Genomic DNA, 15,816 nt, shown 5'->3' on the forward strand with positions numbered 1-15,816 from the left:
CCCATCCTCCAGGGAGGGGAGAGAAACTGGAGACTGAGTTCAATCACCAATGACCAATGATTCAATCAGCCATGCCTGTGTAATGAGGCCTCCACAAAAAAACCCAAAAGTACAGGATTTGGAGAACTTCCAGAATGCTCACAGAACACAGCTACTGGCCACCATAGTGGGCCCCAAACTCAATGAGGACTGAAGCTCTTTTGTTCAAGACCTTTCCCTCTTCATCTGGCTGGGTGATTTGTGCCCTTTCATATCTTTTGCAATCAACCAGTTACCTAGTGGGTAAACTGGCTTCCTGAATTCTGTGAGCCACTCTAGCGAATTAGTCAAATCCATGGAGAGGGCTGTGGGAACAGGTGGCTTACAGCCAACTGGACAGAGCACAGGTGACTGCCCGGCCTTTCAAATAACGTCTGAAGTGGGGGCGGGGGGGGCAGTCTTGTGGGACCAAACCCTTAGCTTGTAGGATCTCCCTGATGCTCTCTGGGTGGAGAGTGTCAGAACTGAGTTGAATTGTAGGACACCAGCTGGTGTTGGAGGGTTGTCTTCTGGTGGTGGGAACACCACACACACACATACACACACACACACACACACATTGGAATTAGGTTCAGAATTTTTATCCCATTCGGGGAGCAAAGGGGACTGTGATGAACAAAGAAAGTGTGAGACCTTATGCGTCAAGTAGAAGTGCTCAGTGTGGGAAAACCCCCACACATCATAATTGGAGTCAGGGCTGTAGCCCTAAGTCCCTTCGGCCTGGCTTTCATCCACACGAATCCATCACATATCTCATTAAAGTCACCAGCAACTTCCACATGTAAAATGTAGAGAATCGTCATCACTTCTTGCCCGACCTCCGGGCAGCACTCACGTCTGTTGACGGCCCCTGGTTTCCTGTCACTCCTCTTGGCTTGTGTGATGTCACAGTCCCCCTATTTTCCTGCTCCTTCTCTGACTGCTCTTCTGAAGGCTCACCTGGTCGCTGCTTCTCATGAGTTTTACTCAGAAAATCTCATCCTTCCCGAGGCTTCCATTATTATGATCGAACTGCCAGAGATACCTAAATGTGTGTCTCCAGGAAAGACATTGATTTTGAGCCTCAGACCCACATGTGGAACTGGTCTTTTCGCCTCTCCATCTAACTGTCCCATAGGCAACCTCAAAGCCAGTGTCCCAAAGTGAAATGAAGACGCTGCTTTATACCAAGAGGGTATAAAGACTCTGCTTTAAACTCAGAGGGGGTTTATGGGGCGCCTGGGTGGCTTAGTCGGTTAAGCGTCTGACTTTCGCTTGGGTCATGATCTCGCGGTTCATGGGTTCGAGCCCCGCGTCGGGCTCTGTGCTGACTGCCAGCTCAGAGCCTGGAGCCTGTTTCAGTCTGTGACTCCCTCTCTCTCTGACCCTCCCCTGCTCATGCTGTCTCTCTCTCTTTCTCCTAGAAATAAATAAAATACTAAAAAAAATTTATAAACACACCACACATTAATTAAAATAGAATAATAAAATATATTTGATTAACACAAGAGAAATCAAGAAAGAAGTGCCAAAAAAAGGGCTAAAAAAAAGATAAAAGAAAAGCAAATGGCAGAAGAGCAGACATCAATCCAGTCCCATGAATAATTACGTGAAATATAAGCAGGCTCCACGTACTCCTGGTGAGGATGGGGGAAACCCCACCCCCTACGATAGCCAGTGCAGCTACCTGAAGACACTAGAGGGAGAACAGAAACAGGCAGATGGTGGTGGGGGGCACACACTCAGAGGGGGACAGCTCTAAGAGAGGACTGCCCCATTTCTGCTGCATTTAGCCTGAAAGAGAGTGCGTTCATCCTCATGGGAGGCCGAGGAAGCACCACCTATGGAAGGGATGCAGAAGCTTTGCTTCATTTTCTTGCATGGGGGTGGGCGGTGCCTAGGGCAGCAAGGGAGGCACAGGACTGAGTCTATCGTCGCTGAGGCAGCTAAAGAGAAATAAGGGAACCATGCAAGGGTAAGAGCGTTTGATGGCATGCCCAAATTACACCTATCAATATCTGTGGCTGAACCCCAAGTAATGTGCATGCAGACCAGCCTCAAAACAACAAGACAAAACTTTGATGCTGAGATTGGAGTTGTGACCCAAAAGATTTTTGGGTCCGGTCCATCTAAACTGTCCGCTGAGACAAAGGAGACAGCACTCGGTGGAGAATAACAAAACCCAGAGTCATGACAATATGACGTTCCTAATATCCAAGATACAGCACAAAAGTGCTCAAGATTTGAAGATTTAAAAACAGAAGTCTCATTCAAGTGAAAAGACAATCAACTTAGACCAACTCTGAGATCACCTAGAGGTTAAAATTACCGGAAGAGGATTTTAAAACTAATTTATAACTCTCCTCAGTGATGTAAAAGAAAACATACTCTCAGTGAATGAAAAGCCAGGAAATGTCAGCAGATAAATAAAAATGATAATAAAGGAACAAAATTGAAAACCTAGAACTAAAGACTATAATATTTGTAAATAAAATTCCACTGGATAAACTTAATAGCCAAATAGAGATGAGAAAGAAAGATTCAGTGAACTTGAAGACAGGTCAGTAGAAGATACTCAAGTGTGAAAAGAGCAAGAATAAAAGCAGGGGGTAAAATGAACAGAGCCACAGAGAATTGTTACATAATAGCAAATGATCTAAATGGTATCCTATAATTGACATGCAGAGGAGTGAGGAAAAGAGACAGAAAAAAAAGTTTTTAATATATAATGGTTGAAAAGTTCCTCAAGGTGGAAGAAAGACATAAATGTACAAATTCAAGTACACAACAAACCCAAGGCAAGATAAACTTGAAAAAGCCATGCTTCTGCACGTCACTGTCACACTGTTGAAAGGCAAAGACAACAAACAAAGCAGCAAAAGAAAAATAACACATTGGGGCGCCTGGGTGGCTCAGTCAATTAAGTGACTCAGGTCATGATCTCATGGTTCAGGAGTTCGAGCCCTGCATCAGGCTCTGTGCTGACAGCTCAGAGCCTGAAACCTGAAGTCTGCTTCAGATTCTGTGTTTCCTTCTCTCTCTGCCCCTACCCCACTCACGCCCTGTCTCTGTCTCTCAAAAATAAATGTTTAAAAAGTTTTTAATAAAAAAAAAGAAAAGCCACACATTACCTATAGGTGTACAATTCCACTAAATGCCCATCTTTCACCAGCAACTATGAAGACTGAGAGAGAATGAAACAGCATCTTTAAAGTGCTCAACATCTTTGGGGCTCCTGGGTGGTTCAGTCGGTTAAGTGTCTGACTCTTGGTTTCAGCTAAGTCATGACTTCATGGTTCGTGGGTTCAAGCCCCACATCAGACTCTGCACTGAACACATAGCCTGCTTGGGATGTGGTCTCTCTCTCCAGCTCTCATGCTCCCCCTCTCTCTCAAAATAAATAAATAAACTTTAAAAACCTTAAAACAAAATAAAGTGCTAATCATCTTTAAAAGTGGGGAAAAAATCTTTCCAATCTGGAATTCCATAAATAGCAAAGATACTCTTCCAGAATGAGGATAAAAGAAAGACATTTTCAGATAAAAGAAAACAAAGGGAATTAATTGCCAGCAAATATGTACTCTAAAAATACGGCCAAGAGAAACCCTTCATGCTGTGAAAAAATGGCGCCAAATGAAAAAATAGACCCCCAGAAAGGAATGGAAAGTATCAGAAATGGCAAACGTCTAGATGAATACAAAAAGCTATTTTGGGTGTGATTTTTTTTTGCTCTTTCCTCTTAATTTCCTTTTAATACATAAAACTATTTAAAGTGAAAACTATGATATTGTCTTCTAGGGCTTTTAAAATATAACTACATAAAATAATGTTAGCATAGGAGGGTGGTTAAGTGGACCTACTATCTACATTTTGCAGAAGTGATGACTCAAAGTAGAATGTGAAAAGTTAGGTGTATGTACTGCAACCCTTGCAGCAACCACTAAGACTATAATTCAAGAAAGTGCAGGGGTGCCCGAGTGGCTCAGTCGATTGAGCATCCGACTTCAGCTCAGGTCATTATCTCACGGTTTGTGGGTTCAGACTCCACGTCAGGCTCTGTGCTGACAGCTAGCTCAGAGCCTGTTTCAGATTCTGTGTCTCCCTCTCTCTCTGACCCTCCCCTTCTCATGCTGTCTCTCTCTCAGAAATAAATAAAACATTAAAAAAAGAAAGTGCAGCTAAAAGGCCTATAGAAAAGTTAAACTTGTATTCTTTAAAACACTCAAATCATCCCAGAAAAAGGCAGGAAGGAAAGAACAGAGAAATAACAAACAGACAAAGTAAATAGAAGACAAATAATAAAATGGTGACCCGAAGTCTAACCATATCAGTAATTACACTAAATATCAACGGAATAATCTCTCTAACTAAAAGAGACACTGTCAAAATAGATAAAAATACAAGGCACAACTATATGGAGAATACAAGAGACACACTTTAAGGACAAAGACAAAGATAAGTGAATTTGGTAGGGCTTCAGGATACAGTACATAAAAGCCAGCTGTATTTGTACACACTAGCAATGAAAAATGAAAGAAATAAAAATAAGATCAACAACACCATTTATAATATTATTTAGAACTAAGATATTAAAGAATACAGTTCATAAAAAACATGCAAGGCCTGTACCCTAAAAACTACGAAGTATTTGAAGACAATTAAAGTTGTAAACAAGTGGAGAAATACGCCACATTCGTAGACTGAAAGATTCAATATTGTTAAAATGGCAATTCTCCATAAATTGATCTATAGGTGAATAACATGAACACTGAATCCTAGCTAATGATGTGCATGCTGAACTATGTGGAAGAAAGGGAATGGATATGCGCAGTTTACTTCCAAATGCATCAAAAAATAAGATGGGTTGATAGATGATGGAGACATAAGTGGTGAAGCAAGAGCAGTAAAATATGAATGGTAGAGTCTAAGTGGCGGACATAAGGATTCTCACATAAATTTCCTTCAACTTTGCCCTACGTCTGAAATTTTTCAAAATGAAATGCGGGAGAAATGATAATTATGAAATATTTCCAACATCTAAAAGAGTGTGGAGGATGACAAAATGTACAAACAAACACCTATAACTCCCACCAACATGATTAACAAATAAGACACTCAAATACAGCACAAGTTCCCTGGATATGCTCAGACCAGCCCCCTCGATGCTGGTGTTTATGACGCCCGTGCATGTGTTATGCTGCTGACGGCCTCGAATGCATTTACACGCAGCAAACAGAATTTCACTGCATGTTCTGAACTGTATCCTGCTGTAGGTGTGAGTTGATACTTGGCCTTGCTCTTCCCCTTCGCCTCAGAATTTAGAGATTTGTCCAACAATCGTGACAGGAAGTCATTGTATAAATATTTAGCTAGTTATTTATCCATTCCCTCCGATGGAAGTATCAGCAAAACCACCTCAAGATGTGGCCTCCCTGAGCAGAGGATGGTAGCAAAGCATTCGGGATCTGGGAATGGAAAGGCCTGGGTTCAGATCCTGACTTGGTGGCTTTGGAGTCACGGCAGGAGGGGGTGAGGGAGACCAGCCACCTAGACCTTTCTCTCTCTCTGTCCTGTCCAGTCTCTGGCCAACGCCTACTGTTGGTCAAACCAAACCAGATGAGAGGGGCACGTGCACACATGCACGGAAACAATCATCCAGTGACACATCACTGGATGTACTGGACCCAAGCCCTGCAATCAGGGAGATGGTGCCCAGGGACAAGGCAGCCCTAAGGAGAGAAAGGAAAGAGGGTCATGATTCAGAGTGACAAGGTCAGGCGCGGTCAGGTACCAGCCACTTGCAGACAGAAACCTGGCACAAGGGGGAGCCGCTGTTACTGCCAGTGCTCTGCTCTGCCCATGGGCTAGAGAACAGCCTGAAGGCCCGCGGGCTCAGAGGCACTACTGGGTTTCCTTGAAACCCTGAAGATAATCATGTCAACCTCCTGGCACAACTTCCAGGGTCAAAGCGATAAAACATCAGGGGCACCTGGGTGGCTCAGTCGGTTGAGCGTCTGACTTCGGCTCAGGTCATATCTCCCAGTCCGTGGATTCAAGTCCCACGTCGGGCTCTGTGCTGACTGCTCAGAGCCTAGAGCCTGCTTCAGATTCTGTCTCTCTCTCTGCTGCTCCCCTGCTCATGCTCATGCTCTGTCTGTCTCTCTCTCTCAAAAATAAAAATAAACATTAAAAAAAAAACCCACCAAAGCGTGGCTTGGCATAGTTAATCATTCACTTAATTTTCAGGCACCACTGTCATCTAGGTATACTCTGATTTTCCAAAATCGTGACCTGATCTAAAGCTCTCTGTGCAGCTAGAATCCTCAAGCCTCTGACACGGACGCTTGTTCCCGCAGCCTCCATCAGAGCTCCCAGACTCCGGCGCACGTGGGGGGGGAAACAAGGCGGAGGTGGTGCCGTGTACTAGGTAATGGGGGCAGGCTCACGACAGCTGCGGAACCAGCCAAACGAGCTGAACAAGTGGTTCATTTGAGGAATGATCACCTGCCTTCTTCTTCCGCCGAGGTCTTAGCTCTGAGCTGTAGACTTGATCTAAGCTTCAAGACTGTAGGCATCGGAGCACCTGTGTCTATGGACAGGTTCCACAGGGGAGATGGGAGTTTTGTTTGGGGAGAAAATTAATAAAAGCCTGGATTTGTGGTACCACCTGAGCAACGTTCACCAAACAGGTTGCTGGGTTTCTTTAAGCATGAAAGTAAGCATTGGGATTATTAACATCCGAAATGGGGGACCACGAGACAGGCGTGGGCTTTGAAGCGGGCAGACCTGGTTGGAGTCCTGGCTCTGTCACTTCCTGGCTCTGTGACCCTCGGGCAGGTGACCAAGTGCTTCTGAGCCTGTTTCTTGATCTCTAAGCAGTGGGAACAGGTAAGTTCCAGAGCCGTCAGGAGGATGATGGGACTCGACACACACAGAGTCTAATGGGAAGCCTGGGGCGTGACAGGTGCTCATTAAGTAGGTGTGGTGGGTATCGGATTCCCCGCAGTGGGTACTGGAGGAAGCTTCCAGAATCCACTTAGATGCTGCTGACAGTGGCACCAAACATCACAGGCAAAATCATCGCCAAGTGCCTTCCTGCGTGATCTTGTTTTCTCTCCGCAGTCTTCCTGAAGGACAGGCGCTAGTCTCAGCAGACAAGACACGAAGGGAAGGCTCGGAGAGGTGAAGCAACTTGTACAAGGTCAAAGAGTGAGTAAGGAGGAGTTCAAACCTGACCACAAGCCCCACTCAGTCTAACTACTTAGAAAATGTGCCTCCCTAGAGTGTCCTGGAAACACCACATTCTTTGGTCACTTTGCGTTACCCATGTACACACATCCTGTTTTCCTTTCACTCAGCAAAAGCTACCCATCCCCTACAGCCTCCTCCTCTGGGAAGCCTGCCCTGGTTCACTCCCACAGACTGCACTGATCTCCCTTCTCTGGCTTCACTCCCTGTCCACACAGCTTCCTCAGGGACTTATTCTGTACTTTGCATTTCTAGGTGATGCTTTGAGGCAAAAACGTCAGTCTCCTCAAAGCCTTCTAGATCCCCTGAGGGCACACACAATCTTCCTTAATTTCAGAACCCAGAGGACAAAGCCTTAATGGCTTCTTTGGTGACCCATTGCTATTGGCTCACTTCTTTATATACATTCAAACAGGTGATCAGAGCCAAGACTCTTCTATAATATTCATTTCTAATTGATTTATTTAAAAATTACCATGGCCAGAAGAACATGTGACTCTTGATCTCGGGGTCATGAGTTCGAGCCCCATGCTGGGTATAGAGCTCACTGATGAAATAAATGAGTAAGTGAGTAAATTTTTACCAAAATTACCACATTCTAGGCAAGAATCACTGATGGATGCTGAAATTTATGAGCCAAAGTAGAATGTGAAGAAGGATATTTGCATAGTCTCAAAGTATCTTCCCAGATGTTATTATTCCTAATGACTATGAGCAGGAAAGCAAATTTGCAGGGAAGAAAAGGAAATAACACCACTTCAGCTGCGTAACCAAAGTCAACATCACCGGGGACAAGACCCAGCGACATCACCTACCTCCTGTATGACACTGAGGACACAGCACTTCACTGGCTTTCCGCCCAATATGCACGTCCTCAACCTAATCACGAGAAAGCCTCGGACAAACCCAAGCTGAGGAATATTCTCAAAAACAACTGGCTGGCATGCCTCACAGGTGTGAAGGTCATGAAAGAGAGAAAAAAAAGACCAGGGAACAGAATTCAGCAGACTAAGGATTTAGGACAACTCGATGCAATGCGGGACCCTGAGGTGGACCCTGGGGCAGATAAAGGACATTATGGGCACAATTAGAAGTTTCTATACTTTTTAGGATTTTTTTTAAGTTTATTTATTTTTTACTTTTTTTTTTTTTTTTTAGAGAGAGAGACAGAGTGCAAGCAGGGAAGGAGCAGAGAGAGAGGGAGACACAGAATCCGAAGCAGGTGCCAGGCTCTGAGCTGTCAGCACAGAGCCCGACGCGGGGCTCAAACTCACTAGCCACGAGATCATGACCTGAGCTGAAGTTGGACACTTAACCAACTGAGCCACCCAGGTGCCCTGGAAGTTTTTAATAATACCTGTAGATCAGTTAATAATTTATACCAGCATTAATTTCCTAATTTTTGTTTGCTTGTTTCTTCCAAGAGCTCATCTCCTAGTTTTGATACTCACACTGTGTATGTGTTTAGTATTAGGAGACACTGGAGCTTTTGAAACTTTTCCCTTAGTCTAAAACTCTTCCAAAACAAAATGTTTTAAAACTAAACAAAATGAAGTGTAAATAAACTGTGTTCTGTTCATTTCCATCATGGCATTTAGCATGGGTTCCAAATTATGTATAATTTTGTTCATTTGCTTGTTGACTGTCTCCCTCCATTGAGAATGTGAACTTGAACCGGGGGTGTGAACTCATTCCCTGCAGCACATGCTCCACCCCCTTCTAAATAAGAGACCAGGCTGCACGTTCCTAGCTTTCTGCGGGTTAAGGATACATATTTAGAACTTAGTAGTGTTTTCTTATTGTTGTTCCTGAAATTCATTTTTATAATATACCTTTCACATGAATGAGTTATGTTGGTTTTTATTTACAGTGGCAAATGTTAGCTTTCTTTTTTAAATATATATATGTTTTTAAGTATTTTTAATTTAAAGAAAAATAGTAAAAGGGCATCTGGGGGCCTCAGTCGGTTAAGCATCCAACTTCAGCTCAGGTCATGATTTAATGGTTCATGAGTTCGAACCCCACGTCAATCTGTGTGCTGACAGCTCAGAGCCTAAAGCCTGCTTTGGATTCTGTGTCTCCCTCTGCTCCTCCCCTGCTCATATCCTGTCTCTCTATAAAAAATAAATAAACATTAAAAATTTTTAAAGAAAAACAGTAAATAAGAAGTGCACGAAGGCACACAGATATGACTTGACTTACAAAGGAAGAACACAGTGGTATCTAACATGACAGAAAAGATTCCAAAGGTGATGTGGAAGTTACTGAAGTCTGATTAGAAATGGTGAATCCGGGGGCGCCTGTGTGGCTCAGTCGGTTAAGCGTCCAACTCCAGCTCAGGTCATGATCTCATGGTTCATGGGTTCGAGCCCCACGTCCGGCTCTGTGCTGACAGCTCAGATTCTGTCTTCCCTCTCTTCAGATTCTGTATCTCCCTCTCTCTCTGACCCTCCCCTGCTCATGTTGTGTGTATGTCTCTCAGAAATAAATAAAAACATTTAAAAATTAAAAAAAAAAGAAATGGTGAATCCGTTCCCACATTATAGCCAGGAGGACCCTCTTGCCAGAACTGGAGACTCAAAGTATAAACCTTCAATATTGATGAAACTTATTTATTTACATCATGAATTCATACAGTCCTGACATTTCATACCCTTTGTCCAAGAACAATGCTTTGAAATGCCTCCAAATTCATTTATTCACCCAACAGATGTTTACTGTGTACCAGGCACCATTCTAGATCCCTAGGACACATCAAAGGAGATCACAGTCCCTGCCTCATGGACCTCACATTCTAGCCAGAAGAGGTGAGCCATTAATAATGATATGTTAGGTCACTGACACAAGTGATACATCAAAAATCAGAGCAGGGCAGGGGGCAGTGGGATGGGGATCCAGTGTTAAATGGGGAGGGGGCTGCGTCCTTTAGAACCCTGGTGGCTGTTGCTGATGGAGTGAGGGGGAGAGTCGTGGCAGATGAGCTCAAGGAGATGACAAAGCCCGATGATCTGGGTGGGTGGAAGGACTCCGGCTTTTGCTCAGGAAGAGACTTCAGGGCACAAAGGAGGAGGCGGGCAGGCTCTTGGAGGGTCCAGCTGAGTGGGGACCCTGCCTCACACCTGGGTCACAGCGACGGAGGAAGTTTGATTTCGGATACTTGGAAGGTAGCCCCCAGGGTCTGCTGTCATTCATATGGAGGGTATCAGAGAATGACAAAAGTCAATCACAGTTATTAGGGGTTTGGCCCCAGCAACCAGAATGATGATGGAAGACCCTATCTGAGCACAAAGTTGATGCTTCATAGTCACTCAAAGCAAACACGGTCCCCATTTGTAGATGGGGACACTACGGCTTGGAGAGATTAGGTAACCTGCCCAAGGTCACACAGCTGCTAGGTGGCAGAGGCAGGATTCGAACACAGGCAAGCTGGCTCCAGAGTCCGCAAGCTTAACCACTGCTCAACGGGATGGGAGGTCGGCCCAAGAGGCTCTCTGTGGGAGCTGAGCTATTTTAATAAATCAGGCATACAGTTTCCGGGATGGCTCAGGGACATTACATTTGGAGCGGGGAAAGTTTCAGAGTATCTCAAACTTTCTTGGAAGTGAAACAAAGCTCTACCTGAGCCCAGCCTAGCACCGCCTCGCCAGCAGCCTTCGGCCCCCGCACACCACTTCACTATCCCTTTGCTGAAAGGCTTTTCAAGGCAGGGCTAGATTTAGATACTTATGTTTAACAGAAACTATTTCAGTATTAGAGATTAATCAACTCAACTTTTGTTCAAACTGGCCCTGATACAACATGCGGTCGGAAATACAGCAGCGGGACACGTGAAAACACACACATCTGCCCCCTTCCCCTGCTTCTTCAGCTCTGAAATTAGATCTCAGCAAATCTTGCACACATTCATGCTTCGATCCAGGGCCTCATCCGAGCCAGAATGAAATATGTCACATTTCATTCGTAAAAGACATGATTAAAACAGACAATCAGTTATGTTGGGAAATAACACATTTCCCCAGGCCTAAAAACAGTGTTTTATTTTGAGAGACTGAATATACAAATGGGCAATGCCAGACCAAACACAATAATAAAAGTCCAACCCACCACCTTACAGTGACCAGGACAAAAAGCCAGACCACAGCCTCTGCAGGCATCAGCCCGGAAAGGTCTGAACTCGGTGCATGATTGCCAGCTTCCCTTTTGATTGCTTGTGCTTCCAACTCCGGTCCAGGCAGAAGAAGCCACCGTAGAAAATGCTCAGTTCTTGTTAACCGACCTCCAGCCTCCCCACACCAGCAGCCTCCAACCCAAGCCTTCCCTGGCTTCCTCTACAAGCTCCCCAACTCCCACCCACCCTTGAGTCCCCGCCAAACAGAGACGATGGTGACTGACCCCCTTGGTGTAGCAACTTCTGACTAATCAGCTCCTTTGTTCTCAGTGGGGTGATGCACAATTTCAGTGCACTCTTTCCCTGGCCATGAAACAGAGCGTAATAAAGAGCAGTCCTACGTAGGAACACGGGGAGACAGGAGACTCGATGCTGACCCACCTGGTTCAATAGGTGGAGATCGGTCCCCAACTCGACATGCAGAACAGCCCAGAAGAGCGTTTCAAATGGGAGCTCCTGATTCACGAATGCCCGAAACCCAGTAGTTCCCCACCTCGTGACTTCAGCAGGTAACCCCTAAACCCACCGGGTGACTTCAGCAGGTAACCCCTAAACTTTCCAAGTCTATTTCCACACCCACAGTTCATGCTCGACCTCCCAAGGCAAAGTCCCTGCGAGAGCCCATTTCAGCTCTCAAATCGACTTTGGCAGGAGGCAGGCTTGAGGGTTTCTGCTCGCCGACCCGAGGACGCCTCGGGCCCTCTGCACTCTCCACATGGAGTCCTCTTCCAGCATCGTCAGCCTCCCCTTCCCTAAATTAACCCTCAGCTCTGCCATGGCGGTGAGGGAGCACAGCTGCCCATCCTGTCTGCCAGGCAGGAAGGGGGGGCGGCTGTGAGGGAACGAAGTGTGCCCAGAGCCTTCCAGAGCTGACCACTGCACACTCGCCACTCTCTCGCCGTGTGACCTGGGGCGGGCTACTTAACCTCTCTGTGCCTCAGGAAAAATAGGGATATTGGTAGAACTCGCTGCCTTGAGTTGTTTGTTGTCAGAGTCCCGTGAGTTCACACATGTCAACAACTTAGAATGTGGCCCAGACCATGCTCCGTCCTCCATCACAGTTAGGTAGTCCTGTTTATGCCTTTCCCACCAGGCTTCCCTGACCTCCAGCCCGTCGGCTCTCCCCTTCCTCAAACTTCTCGCCCAGTGATGTTCTCTCTACATCCAGGATGGCAAATAAGTTAAATGTCAAGCATGCCACCTCCCACGGACTGGTTGGGGCTGCAGAGACTCCCAGGCTCAGTGCTGCGGTCCATTAACACTGTCTGCCATGGCGGAGGGAGCCCTGGAGTGCAGCAGTCAATTAATGATGTCTGCCTGGGTAGGAGAATGTGCTCAATGCTACAGTCGATTGGTGATGTCTGCCTGGACAGGAGCACGTGTTTCAGTGCTGCAGTCGATTAGTGATGTCTGCCTGGGCAGGAGCGTGTGATCAGTGCTGCAGTCGATTGGTGATGTCTGCCTGGGCAGGAGGAGTGCGTTCAGTGGTATGAGTGCAGAAACCAGACCTGTGCCATTCTTGGTCTATCACAAACATCTGAAGCAGAGGAATCTCTGTAGAGCAGAACTGGGCTTTAGACCACACCAGCCCCGCCACTGGAATAACTAGCACAAGACTGGGTCCAAACTAAGTTCTGACACACTTATCACCAAAACTAACTCAAGCGGCTCCAAATAGGAACCATGCTTCCCGCAGGCTACTAAAACCCTCCTGGGATCTGCCACAGCCTCGGGATCCTATTGGCCTGAACGAACACACCTGCAAACAGGTGTGATCTGGCACATCGGCCTCTGTCAGAATCAGAAGGACCACAGTGCACCATTAACGATTAATCCCCACTTCTCACCTGCAACCAAACAAAGCAAGCCTGACTTAGCACCACCCCAGCCTCTGAGCACTAGGGAGATAGCAACAGTCTAACAGCTGGTGAGGACTCTCCACATGTCAGGCATCATTCCAGAAACTTCACTAACTTGATTAATCCCCACCGCAACGCCGAGAGACACGGCCCATCATTATCCCGACCTTACCGATGAGGAAACAGAAGCCCAGAGAAGTTAGATGGCTTGCCCCAGGGCAGAGCCACAGACCCGACTGGTATCCCACAAAGCTTTGGGAGCAAACTAAGCCAAAGACAGGTTTGTCCCCCAGCACAGAGAAGCCCCCCACTTTCTGCAATCCTAAGACTGAGTCTTCATCATACAGGTGGAGACTGCTGGTTGGCTTGACCAAAGGAGACTTCACTGATGAAAACAAAACCTGAGAGGTTGAAGACATTATCTCATAAAGCTCTTTTGTGGAGTCAGAAGCTGGAATTCACTGACAAAGTTTCCACCCACGGGCAGCATAGATAGGATTCTACCCACCAAGTCAAGGCCGGCAGTGACAGATTCAGAGTGTCATGGGACAGCTTACCTCCTAGCCTGAAATGCTGCTCTCAGAGCACTTGTTTTTAACCCTGGCTTCACAACAGAATAATCTTGGGGGCTCGTAGAAAATGCAGATGCCCAGGACCCACCCCCCAAATATCCTGCTTTACTCTGTCATCTCACACGGGTCGGGTCCCCGTCCTGTGCCTGTCAGTGTCCGCACGACCCTGGGTACTCAGCAGATGCTCAACACCACGCTGCTAACTGACCCTTCATTGACCAAACGTTGACTTCCATTCCATCCAACCCGGCCAAGCCACGTACCTGAGAGTGAAGTGGTCTGCCACAGAGCCACTGGTCAGGGAGACCAAAAAGGTGGCTGTGTCCCCTTCCCGGACGAGGTTGAGGGGCACCGAGACGACGACGTTCTCGTCCAGGCTCACCAGGGACCACCTGAGGTCGTCCTGAGTCGGGTAGACCACCACGCTCCCGACCCTCTCTCGGGCCGGCAACACCTGCTGGGGGCCGTCCTGGCCGGAGTGGGCGCTGTTCTCCCACTTCCCGTCCTCCTCCGGCGGGCACTGGCCAGCCTGGTCGGCTGGGTAGAGCGAGAAGAAGAGCTCCATGGTGGTGCCCCCCAGCAGGGCCGGGATCTCCTCCTCGGGCTCGAGGTCCAGCCCGGAGCTGAACCACTCGGGCAGCAGCTCCAGCTCGGCCACGCACAGCCCCGGGGCCCCTTGCAGCCGGCAGCTGGCCGCCACCTCTCTGGCCTCAGGGAAAGCGAACATCCTGACGCACGGCAGCTCTTCCTCAGGGTCGCCGTCATCCCAGCGCATCCCGGTGATGTAGAACAGGGTCTGCACCTTGGGTCTGTTGGAGTAGATGGAGCTGTCGAGGAGGTGAGATTTCAGCTTCCAGTTGAAGGGAAACTTCTCCATGTTTCCAAAGGATGTGGAAGTCAACAAGAGCCCCTGGGGGATGGTCTTCTCTGCTGAAAACGGGCCGTAGCTGGCATTGACGGTCGGGGGGCTCCTGGCCCGGTAGATGAAGAACGACTCCACCCGAGCCCGCAGGCTGGAGTTCCTCGTGACGTCCTGGTTGGCCTCTTTAAGGAAGAAGGCCTCCTCCGCGTCGGCGATGTGGAGGCTCGTGGGCAGGTAGGCAGGGAGCGAGGAGAACCTCTGGAGGCTGTCCACGATCCCCCGGCTCTCGGTCTCTGTGCGGGAGAGGAAAGCAGAGGAAGAATGAAGGCCGGGCCCCAGCGTGTGCGGCATTCTGCATCCACCGCCCCGGCAAACCACCCCCGGGCCACGCCGCACCCCTGCACACGGCTCTTGGGGACTCTTCCAAAACAGCCGGTGTTGAGTAGGAAGGAGCCCATTTGCCACCAAGCCAATAACCCGCAGCTGTACACTTCGCCCCGAAGGCCCGGCTCACAGACCACAGCCGTCGTCGTGGGGTCACCCTACAGATGGTGGGCTGCACAGCTCTTGTGCCCACCTGGGCCTACGCGCCTCGTAGAGGACCTGCTACAGCTGCGAAATTTTGATGCACTTCTGCCCATCCCTCCCAGATGCGCCATCTACATGGACATTTGGACATCTCCATAACTTTTATAAGATGATGTTTTAGTGTTTATTTATTTTGGACAAGGCGGGAGGGAGAGAGAGAATCCCAAGCAGGCTCCACACGCTGTCAGCACGGTGCCCGACGCGGGGCTCGAGCTCACGAACAGTGAGGCCATGACCTGAGCCAAAATGTAGGGTCAGACGCTTAACTGACTGAGCCCCCCAGGTACCCCAGATATCTCGTAATTCTTACTGAAGTGAGGGCAACACTAGGGCTCAGCACTCCCACTTCTAGAAAGCTCTCCTCCCGAATTACTAGAGAGAATGCACAGGCGTCAATTTATCTACAAGGCTGCTGGCCACACAATGCTTTGTGAACAAATTCAGAATCACAGGTGCTGGCATCAGGGGCCTCCATGTGCACCCTGGTGCAGCCACTTCCTG

At 47.7% G+C, this 15,816-nt stretch overlaps 1 protein-coding gene across 1 annotated transcript in view; it reads right to left on the reverse strand.

Annotated features, from left to right (window-relative positions):
- Positions 1–14,842, reverse strand: part of LOC144218108 (transmembrane protein 132B) — a 209,007-nt gene extending 194,165 nt beyond the window's left edge. The window contains exon 1 of the mRNA XM_077747942.1: positions 14,129–14,842. Coding sequence (XP_077604068.1) covers positions 14,129–14,742 — 614 coding nt within the window. The 5' untranslated portion in view covers positions 14,743–14,842. The remainder of the gene's footprint in view (positions 1–14,128) is intronic.
- Positions 14,843–15,816: the final 974 nt, after the last annotated feature.

Source organism: Crocuta crocuta, unplaced genomic scaffold (genome assembly GCF_008692635.1).
Source record: "Crocuta crocuta isolate KB4526 unplaced genomic scaffold, BGI_CrCroc_1.0 scaffold29, whole genome shotgun sequence".
Taxonomy (NCBI): Eukaryota; Metazoa; Chordata; class Mammalia; order Carnivora; family Hyaenidae; genus Crocuta; species Crocuta crocuta.